General features: G+C 43.4%; 2 protein-coding genes across 2 annotated transcripts; both read left to right on the forward strand.

Annotated features, from left to right (window-relative positions):
* Nucleotides 1-3,884: 3,884 nt before the first annotated feature.
* EAE97_011849 (uncharacterized protein) lies at nt 3,885-7,020 on the forward strand (the record flags this gene model as incomplete). Its single annotated transcript, XM_038882363.1, has 3 exons — nt 3,885-4,022; nt 4,090-5,049; nt 5,116-7,020. 3 exons carry the CDS (start codon nt 3,885-3,887, stop codon nt 7,018-7,020), a joined length of 3,003 nt encoding a protein of 1,000 aa, XP_038726855.1.
* A 2,128-nt stretch (nt 7,021-9,148) lies between these two features.
* On the forward strand, nt 9,149-10,789 carry EAE97_011850 (uncharacterized protein; the record flags this gene model as incomplete). The annotated part of the gene is made up of 1 exon (XM_038882364.1): nt 9,149-10,789. One exon carries the CDS (start codon nt 9,149-9,151, stop codon nt 10,787-10,789), a length of 1,641 nt encoding a protein of 546 aa, XP_038726856.1.
* Between the last annotated feature and the right edge of the window lie 681 nt (nt 10,790-11,470).

Genomic DNA, 11,470 nt, shown 5'->3' on the forward strand with positions numbered 1-11,470 from the left:
TAATGGGACGAAAGAACCATGGCTTATTAACCTTTTCTCATAGATCTTCTCCCAATACCATGAAAGAAGTAATACAAGAGCGGATTTAATGACTCACTGGTATAAAAGAGGAAAACACCAATTGCACTTTTCCAAAGGATCAGATATCTGTCATCCTTGGTTAGATCAATTTGTCCTTGAGGATACTTCTCGGAAAGCTAAGCAGTCAGGTTCTGTTAGATAACTTTTCGATGATGACAAGAAGAAAAATGGCACGAATCGATGGGGATAAATTTGAGATCGAGTGCTGGTGATAAGGAAGGGCGTTGGCATTCTTGCTGGCGGACTTGCTTTGTAGGATCAACTCTTTTTAGAGTTTTACAGAAGAGTATCATAGAAAGATCGATAGGATTGAAGAATGCTTGAGAGAGTGAAGCTATTGTGGGCCGGTTAGTGATGAAGTCAGGTGTATTGAGGTGTGTTATGATGAATACATGCTATTATCGGCTTCTGCTACTGCTACTGGCAGAAGAATAATTCATCAGACAATTTCTCAGCTTTATTTGGAATATGAGGATGAGAAACTTAAAACTCTTGGTATTTATGGACAATAAAATGAAAGCATATAATAGACAAGGCAGTGAGTGAATACAGGAAGAAAGGAATGTCAAGCAACATACTTATCTTAGATCGCTTTCGCACGAGTCTTGATATTGATTTTTTCCTCAGCAAATAGTTATGATTGATATTAGAAATACTCAGAATTGAAATTAATTTCAGACTAGATATTCCTGTTGATTCATGAGAGCAATTCTTGTTGTCGATGCTGTTGTTGTTGTTGAGGCTGCAACATGATATACTGAGAAGTCCGAGTTTGCTATCTTTCATGTAGTTTTATAACAAACTGGGCATGCTTCGGCAGAATAGATATCTTCAATCATTGTTAAAACATTATTAAGTTCATTTGGTCTAATCTAATATACAATTAGACATGGTTGATATTAGAATAATTAAGTTGAATGGCACTAGCCTTGTGCTTAGACGAGGCTGTTTGATGGGACCATAACTTTTACTTGATAGGTATCAAATTCAAAGTCCTGCGGATATATTTTGATATGATTGGAGTTCCAAAATGTCATCTTTCTAGTCAAGCTCCTACCCTAGATAACAAAAAGCTCACAAGACTTCAGTTGAATTCACGACTCTTCAAAATGACCTTGAATAAACATCAATTCTATTGGCCTCATTTTGCTCTTTATTGCTCGATCTACCATCCACTGATCTACCATTCATTGAGCAACTGGTAATGAAATTCAAGACGATAAGGAAACCACCAGTAACATATCTGTTTATGTGAAGTAACAGCATCAATTTTGTGATGTAACGCTTCTGGAAACTCCATTCACTTCATTTACGATCAATTTTATTGATGAATACACAGATGATGATATGGCGGAGATTTGTGCTAGTTGTTAGAGTCTAGTGGAATCTTGAGTGTGGGACAAAAAACTATAGAATGTAATTTCTTCATTTTCCAGCGATTAAACAGCAAGATTGATACTTATCTATTAGAAGGGAGTTGCAATGGGGCACCAACAGAAATATATAATGAATAGATTCCAAGCTTTACCCGAATATCTCATTCAAAAGGATATTTTCGGCTCAATTTAAGCCAATCATGAATTTTGAACCTTAGCAAGGTTGAAAAGTTCAAAAAGATAAAGCTTCTTCCTCTGGCTTCTTATGATGTCATCGTTCTGTTGAAGTTGTTCAGTGTCACATTGTTTTCATTCTACAATGAAGAGAAAAGTCCCATCAAATGGCTTACCTTGCCAGAATTAGCAGACCCGCAAGAAGCTGAGATATTTATTTGACCCGAGACTTCACTCTTGTTAGCATCAGACAGTAGTGAAATCAAGTCGAAAGTCTCATGGCGAAGAAAAATCTCCAGCATTTTGATTTCATACTCTACAGTCACGCAAACAAGATGAAGGATCAGAGGTATGAGTGAATCATGACTCCCACAGCGTAATTACATGTTGATTAGATCCCAGGTCTAGCTTGCACAATCGTTTGCGTATGTATGTATGTATGTTGTTCCGTATTTGTTACCTAATCTCGTGGCATGTTTGCATGAACACTATTCTTGAGTCACTTTATGCTCTTTGTCAGATATTACAACATGTTGCTCATAATTACAGGATGAGGTCGAGTATTTGAATTTATATCTGTCCCCCTCCTGCGGCCAATTCATTTTTTTCCGCCCGTTATCTCATTGCAGACTCTCAGGGGCGATCTTTTTTAGACATTGAGAAGTGTGTCAACTTCACTTTGATCAAACAATACCGTCTCTTCTCTTGCTGACTATCAACCGCAGCTACTCCCACATAAACACTCCCGAATAGTTGCAGGTGATAGTAAATATCAATTCCCTTCATCCTTCAATCTTTAGTGGTGCACCTAGTCCTGTGGCATAACCGGCTATTTTGGTTCTCTGGTTTCATTCATGCGAAGATATCCTGGTGCTAACTTAGAAGACTCATCACCTTGTTGCCATGCCTGAAAAGTCATTGTTCTTCCTCCCTCGCAGATCCAGATCTTATCTTTCATAATGAATATATACCAGTCATTGTTCTACGTATGACTCCTCCTCCTGTCTCGTATTCATCGAAGCAGTTCGGATCTCGCTTTAAATTTAGGGGGGACCCGCAACAGTCGAGTTAACTTCAAGACAAAAGGGGTTGAGTGATAATCCGAGGTCAGATACCTATTCTAAATTTCAAAGGTTGGCATGCTTTATGACATATATAAGATCTGCGGTAGAGCAAAAAGAGAAAGAAGTCGGGAGTTCTTCTAGATGGCGCTGCTCAACAACAAGCGGCTAATTTGATCAACGAATGTCTTGATAATTTCAGCATGGGTCGTAAGATGGAAAAATAGAGATAGGGAGTCTTACAATGCCATTAGTTCATGAGTCCCAGTCCAGCAGGCATAATCAAATCTCAAATAGCACACGTAGGGCGTATCGGCGTACTAGTCCGTGGCAGAATGGAATTATTTCGCTCCGTCACTTCATTTCAAGATTTGAAAAACTGGAATACCCAACAGTTAGATATTTACCGAATAGTCTAGAAGATAGTCGAGAAGTTGGTCATGTTCTTGAAGGGTGTTCAAGTTTGGTATTTGTCACGTGAAAGAAGTCGCGTCTGTATCAAAACATTTTAATGAATGTTGAAGATTGTTTATTCCAGAATCTGCTATTGAAAGCAATTAATTGATATCTTTGTCTAACGAATATTACAAAGCTGTTATTTCATAGCTAGAGATCCTATGAGAATTGAGATTGCAATGGAACGGTCACCTTTGAGTGGCTAGTTAATTATTAAAATGTGGGTATATATACAGCTCAAATCAATACACCTTCACTGTACTCCATCAGTAATGCGGGGAACAGGTACCAGACAGTCGTGTTTTGTCGCAAGGGTTTCACTATATCTAAACTGGACCGCTATAGGCTCGATCGGCGATGCTACGGGATCTTCATGGAATTCATCAAGGCGTTACCCAGTTACATTGATATCAGCCTTCAAACTCAAATGCAATACAACAAGCGAGGCTCAGCACTTACGGTACTTGATACCTCAAATTATTTTTTAAGGACTTGATCTTTCTACCGGAATATCCTCTTCTTCTTTTTCACTACGGAGAAGTTCTTAATACTTACAACATTTCTTCCTGAGAACCATAGAACTTCTATAACAACAGAGCCAGTACACCATCAGCTTTTTGGACCACTTTCTCTTGAGTAGAATTCGTACGTTATATTTCTGTCACATATACAGAAGCTTCATTTGAATTCAACATTTACATTAGTCATTTTAAACATCTACATATAATCTATCGCAATGGCTCCTCCTCGTGCTTCAGGAACCAAGGATGGCCAGGATAGGTCATTAAATAGAGAGGGCGCTAGCATTAGAAACAAGGATGCTAGCAGGGTAAACAAGCTCTCGGCGCAAGAGACAAGAGTATCAGGTCAAATGGTATGGTTTTCCAAAACGATTAAATGAAGTAAAAATACAATGTATTGAGGCTAATCCTCGCTTCCAGGTATCTGGACCAACAAACTCAAAGTCGAACACAACTGCAGCCCCACGTGCCAAGTCATCGAGACTTTCCAAAGGTCCTGCATCCGATGTGTCACAAGACGAGAGCGTCGAGGGTGAGTCTTCTACGCGAGCCTCAATTCCACGCGCTGCCACGCGACAGCCGATCCCACCCCCCGTCCACTCAAACGAAGGGGATCACGTCGAATCTCCTCACTTGCCCAGATTCACCGAAGATTCATCAGGAGCTCAACATTTTCGCATACAAGATTGGGACCTCAACGGCCCACACGACTTGATACCTACAGAGCAACGAGAACAACAAAATCATGGAGGTGATCGTGCCAGAACACTGAGGGAGGAAGAAAGCAGTAGTCGTCAGACCGCTACTCATCATCACCCAGCGCCAGTCGAAGGTACTCGCAGCATCATTCAAGATAGAAGGCAAGAGAAGGCGCACGTATCTACACAACCGAGACCAAATATTACCGGTCCACAACCACTATCCCCAGCCATTTTGGCTTCTCTGGCTGCTGAAAAAGCCAAATACAAAGAAGAGGAATTGGACGCCAAGCTCCAATACATAAAGAAGCACAGTGGTGGAGGTTGGGGCATTGAAGACTTCCAAGAAGTTGGTCTTCGTGGTGGACGTTCAGAAAAGGGGGCTGTAACCCCCACCAGCAGCCCAGTCGTGTCGTCTCCATCTATAACTGATTCTGAATCAACCATATCTGGTGATTCTCCCGTCGAGGCCACTGAACCCAGTATGGCCCCTGCTTCTAGGTCTGTTGAGGCTGCACATTCCTCTGCACCTTCCAGTTTGGTCTCTCCGTCTCCATCGAAGCATGTTGATGCACCTGTCGACTCCGGTGACTCAGCCATGACTGCTGCTGCCGAGTCAGTCACACCACCAAGTCCCCATTTACTCCCGATAGCAGGAAGCTTAGGAAATGGTAGAGGAAAGGTGAGTCTATGATCCAATAGTATATCAATCATGAAGACCTTACATGCTAATTAATTTTTCTTACAGGCCGTGGCTGTGGATCAAGATGAGAAGTCTGCTGAAGAGTCTTCCGAAGAGCCAGCTGAGGATCCTACCAGCGATGATGATATCACAGATCAATATCGGAATCCGACACACGCCAATGGCCAATCTAGTATGGCTTCGAGTAGTCATGGGCCTATCGAAAAAGAAGTCAAGAAGATGCCTCCCGGTCATGTTGCCATCGACGAAGGAACTCACAGTCGAGCCCAAATCCTGGCTGGAGCTCCGCAGCCAGAAGCTTTGACCATAATGCTTCGAACCGAAAAGCGCGACGAACACAATGTGGCAACTGCTCGAGCTTTAGTTACCCATAAATATACAAAGGAAATAAATTGGGCAGACGCAAGAGAAGTCAAGTGTCTCAACAAGTGGCGTAACCAGATCTTAATTCGAGCCTTCAAGTCAAAGCATGAACGAAGATGGAAGTACACTCTTAGTGAGATGAACACGTTGTGTCAATTCCTGGACATCCAGCTTGCTATTCCTACAGTAGATGGCTTAATGGCCAATGTTGATTGGGCATGGGTCACAACCAACTACAACAGCTTTTTCCAAGGACAGATACAACGCGCTGGCGAATTATACGCCAGCGCCTCCTACACAGGCGATGATGGCAGAAAGACATCTGCCGCCGGTCAACCAATGAAGTATGACCGTGATGCACCATTTAGATCTGAGATTGCTTTGAAGAATCAGATCTATCACTTCAGAGACAAACGAGCAGTCGACCTTGTCAGAAATTCGAGAGGTGCAAGATCATGGGATGAACCTCAGGAACCCGCTAGTGATGAACCACAGGAAGATACTGAGAATATTCCCTCAGTCTTGTCTAGTGAGAGGTCTTCCCCCAGTTCCAAGGGATCGCTCAAGAAGCTAATCTTTACGCTTGGGAATGGTAGCAAGGTGACACTCGAAAACAAGAAGAGGGCCAACACTGAGGACCCTACAGATGAAGAGATCTGCCCACCGAACAAGAAGACAAAGTTTAGTGGGCCTTCTCATCTACGTGGGGGTAGCGGTGGTATGTGGGAAGGCCCCGAGTCGGACTTCGACTACAGCGAGGATGCTGCACCACCAACTCACTATCAGGGTCATGAGTTGCGTTCCGATTCTCCCTTTCGACAAAGTTCCCCCTCTCGCACTGCACGAGGCTTTTCCAATGCTGAAAGTGTTTTGGGTCAAGGCAGAACAGAACATGGTGTCAATAACCGATCTATGGTCGCTCGGTCTACCTCTCTATCTGGAAGTGAGCAGAGCTCAAGGGAAATTGAGGAGAACTATGATGATGATAGTGATTATGAAGGCACATCATCCTCACATAAGGCCAATATGGAGCCACGCCTTCCTCAAGAGGCTCAATTTCCGCCTGCATATTCACAGGCTCGTCACCCACTTCCCGCTGTTCGAAATACAATCGTAGATGCACAAGATACTTGTCGTTGCCCCAGCCCTAGGCGTCCACGCAATATTGACGCACCACAGCGCCACCTTCTTCCCAATGGACCACTATTGCCGGCTCAATATGGTTCGCCACAGAGAGCCCCACCTTCAAACAGCAAGAAGAGAGCAAGGAATCATGGCGATGCTAATATGGGCAACAACAGCCAACAAGTCCCATCGAAGAGACCAAGATTGCAAGATCAAGATCAAGATGGGTATCGAGATCAACATCCAGTTCGATTTGACCCAGTGCAATTGGATACAGTTGCAGGAGGTCCGAACCAGATTTTCCTCTCTCCATTCCCACACAATTCGAGTGTGGCTAATAGGGAAGCTGCTCTTGGATTACGGCTAAGAGCTCCAGTGAGAGGCCCACAAGTAGTCACCAGGACACTCGGGCAAGCCGGACTTCGCCTTCCCACTCTGGATGATTATTTTTTCGAAGAATGATAATTTCTTGTCGAAGGAGGGAGGGCGTTCCACTTTCAAATTTTGTTGAGCATATCTGTTGGGCTGCCTTTTGAGGTGTTGTTTGTTAAAAGAGAGTTCTGACTGACATAATCTTGTTTCTGGTTATGGATTGGGTTTTGGGCTGATATCTTGAATTTTGAGAGTCAACATGGGATTTGGTACCAGTCTGGAAAGATCTGATGTTGACTATGGTATCGGTTGTTTGCGAGTTTTGGATATATATCCAACGTGGCGGCTCGCCACATTGGAAACTTTTCCATCTCGAGTTGAATTGTAAGTTGTGGTTAAGAAGGTGGTTAGGTCCTTCAAATACTGAGCTTCTTCCACCTCTCTGCTGGTGTCACTTGAGACCATTGGTACTTTAGCAGTGGGTGAAATGATTTTGTAGAATAATTCGGGACATGCCGTGTTGAGTACACAGGAAAGGCTTTGATTTGCGTTAGCAGTTTTGATTTAGGTGGAGTTGCTAGTGGTCCCGTAATGGATGGTCAGAAAATGGGTCGAGGAGTTCGGTATATGCTGACCAGCGTTGTGAAGGGCTACTTTTTTGAATTTTCGGTCTGTGGATTTTCTTTAGGGCAACCATAGAAACTAGTGTATAAGACAGTTTATAGCACGCTCAGATGAGACCTCGAGATGCGGAAGTGTAGAAATCTTCGGTATTGATCCCCGTTTGTCAAATTCTTAACCCATTTCAAAATATTCTAGGCAATCCTGTTGATTTTGTGAAAAAATGTTTTTCAAGCCCACAATCAGCAATCACTGGTGTTTCTTATGTTTTATCTGGATCAAGCGTACTTTTATAAGAAGTTGCAAGACTAGCATAGCTGTCTATTTTGAATATCAAATCCACATCCCCATATCACTAGAAAGGTAAATTGCTTGGTGTAGTTGCTGCTCATCGAATATTCACCCATTCAGGCTCTGTATTCTCTAGGCATATGAATTTATCTTTGAACCCTTGATAAATTCTCTCAGAACCTTTTCTAGCCTATCATTGAGTTGTTCTTCATGATGCAAAAGACTTTTCTTCACCAGAAACCTCACTCGGGAGACCACTCAAGTAATGCCTCTCCCCCTCGCTATTGCGTATGTGTCCTTCCATCTGAATTGTCCAGCGGTGCAGAGTGAAAGTTTCTTAAATGGGGAAAACAATGTTCGAGACCATCTGTAGGTCAGACTCCCCTTAGTTGCAAGTCACAGCTATTGCTAATACTGAAAGCAGAACTTTTCATCCACGCGCTCGAGACTCCTCGTATTTTAAATGGATGAGCCTAGCGAGACAGCCACGCATCCACAATACTCATAAGATTATCTCTCTAGGTATCATCAACTTCAAGATTGATGTGAGAAGGCTTAGGAATTAGTCCACAAACAGAATACAAAGAAGACAGAATACGCTTTAACTGATTATACACAAAAACATAAGGTCTGCAAATTGTTACGATCCGTCGAATAGGCAAATGAAAGGTCTATGATATCAAGATGAGATTATGTTCTCTCTCGTAGCGAAGACTTCTTCCTAGCAGATTGAAATACTCAGGGGCTGTTTCTCGCCTCACGCGTCAATGAAAGCATGCCTTCCTTGTTGCATCCTTTGCTTCAAATATGTAATACAATTGATTGTTTTCAGTAGCTGTTCCTTTGTGCGTCCTGATAGTTGAAAGGAGAACAAAGGAAGCTTGGCAGATCACAGTCATGAAGCCGAACCCTCGGACTATGGATAATTCCGCCCTCCGCAATTAGTAGTTCGTCTGAACTTAAGCCATCTCCACAATCATCACATAGCTGACGACATACAACTGTCTCATTGATACAATTGATGGTATATCTTCTTAACATTATCTCAATATAATCATTAATCCAACGCAGCTTCAATCTTTGAACGTGAACTGCTGCTTTCAATTCGACAGGGTTAGCACGGACCAATAAAACGATAAGAACCTTAAGCATCATCTAGAATCAAACAACACACGACCGAGAAATCCGGTGGTAAGAGTAATACAAACTTCACGAGAACCTCAGAATAGAATGGAAAGACGACTTGTATGACCTGCAAGCTCCACTTCAGTGTGATACTGAATGTCTCATAGTAGATCACAACATAATGTCCGCCGAGTTCTCATCTTCCAATCCTTTCAGAAGAAAAGGACCCTTCGCATCTTCGACTACATCATCCTCCTCAATACCTGCTGTCAATCATTTCACGCAATTGGATCCATCTGCGAATCCGATTCCCGAATATTCATATCCAAAACGACAAGATGTGGCAAAGAAAACACCTAAAAGAGTTCGGGTCCAGTCTCCACCACCCCCATCTCCTTCGATCCCCGACTCTACATCTACTATAGGGGACGATTCGGTACCTTTCGAAAACCCACTACAAATATCTCAGGAGGACGAGCAGGACCCTTTTGAAACTACCACATCTGATGTTTCAGAGGATGAGGAAGAGAATCCAACCTCGAAGACTCGCATCCTGAATCCCTTTTCAAAGACATTGGAGACGTTGGAGAATTCAGGTCGAGATGCATCAAGCGCAGCACCTGCAAAACTCACAAATCCCGGAAGAGCTTCTATGGATGTGGATGCATTCAAAAGGCTATTGATGACCGGAAATGCGGGGTTGGGATCTTCTACCCCGCTGCAACCCCCTCCTGTTCATGCATTACGCGACGAGGGAAGTAGTAGTACAGAAACATCTTCTCTATCACGGCAATCGATATTCGAACCAATACAAGATCCGCATCCAGAATCACCAAGATCATCACACGAAATATCAGAGCCGGATGAAGTACGAAGGGCAGTGTCTGACTCTTCATCATTACATGTGAAGAAGAGACCACCTCCACCGAGTTCGAGGCATCATGGTAAATTGATTAGGATGGAATTGAAGGATGAGACTACAGCCGTTTCTCCCTTATCTCCACCACAGTCAATGTCTGCAACCCCTCAATACTTTCCTGTTATGACTTCAACGCCGAATCGCTCCTTGACAGATCTCAACAAACCCTTACCTCCAGCTCCACCTCGTGAAAGCGGTGAATCCGAACGAGAATCTCCATTTGATAGAGAGTCTGCGGGAAAAGCACCAGAACCACCATCCCCGTCTTCATCATTAAGAAGAAAGGCAGCTCCTCCACCACCTGTTACCCGAAGACACAGCCAGCTCCTTAGCGACTCAAAACTGAGTCGAAGTAGTTCCGCAAGACTCTCACCAAGATTGGAAGAAGACAATACATCGGTATACTCAATCGAATCTGGACGCCCTCGATCTAACAGTGGGAAAGCTCCACCCCCACCTCCCACACGAAAACATGGTATGTCTCGATCCCAATCGCAGCACGCACCTTCCTCGCCATCTGCGACGTCCTTACCTGTACCGCCACCAACACGAGGCTCCTCAAAACACGGTAGAGCACCATCTGTACACAGCATTGATGCTCCAAGTCCTCATATGTCCAAACGCACCTCTTTACAAGGACCGCCACCACCACCACGTCCTCGTCAAGCACGGAACAGTCTTGATGTATCTCAAATCACACCTTCCTCTTCAACTCGTGTCAGTGGCGAATATCGGCGAAGTTCTAATGCTTCCTCCATGTCACAAACTTCACGATACGAAGAAAATAATACCGACAACTCTACTAGTGGTCATACCAACATCTTGGCAGACCTCAGTGCATTACAACAAGAGATCGATGCGTTAAGGAATCAGTCACAACAACGGCAGCGAAGTGTCACTTGAAAGATATGCCTTGGGTAAAATGATTGTCCTGCTGAGGTTTAGGCAGGCAACCTTGCGTCACCAATATCTGTTTTTGAATCTCCTACTCATTACACATTATAATCTACGTTGGCACATGGAAGGAGCATCAGAGCCCTATAATTGCGAGTGCGGTTGCAGCGTCTTTGGGCAAATATTTGGAATCCGAATGGTTACATATCGAAACAAAAGAAACTCGGAATTCCTTGGAACTTGCAACAACCATTCCATGTTTTTCAACTCTAGTTTTAGAGCGGTATGGGAGATTTAAAGTTGAGCATGATGGATGAATACTGTACACTCGGACTTCTTGGCTCAAGGTTGGGTTTCTGAGTCTGGACTTTCGACCTTTTAGGATCATGGCATTTCATTTCTCCATTCTTGGAGCTATCGAAATAAAATAATGAGGCGATGGGTACGATACGAGCGGCGAGAACTCGAAGGATCTAGGTTGTAGGCACAGTTACTACTTGCAGCAGTCGAGAAATGCAGAGTGAATTATTGATGGTTATTGGAGATTGATATTTGGAGTGAAAGGGATTGCTCGAAGGATAGTCCATGTTCTAACTACTCTTCCACGAAGCTATCTAAAGCATCGAGAGGATATCGTGAAGCGAGCAAGAAGCACAGAACCTCGAATAACCCTGAAAAAAGCTGAGAAGG

The sequence above is a fragment of the Botrytis byssoidea genome (assembly GCF_014898295.1).
Source record: "Botrytis byssoidea strain MUCL 94 chromosome Unknown BBYS_042, whole genome shotgun sequence".
Lineage (NCBI taxonomy): Eukaryota > Fungi > Ascomycota > Leotiomycetes > Helotiales > Sclerotiniaceae > Botrytis > Botrytis byssoidea.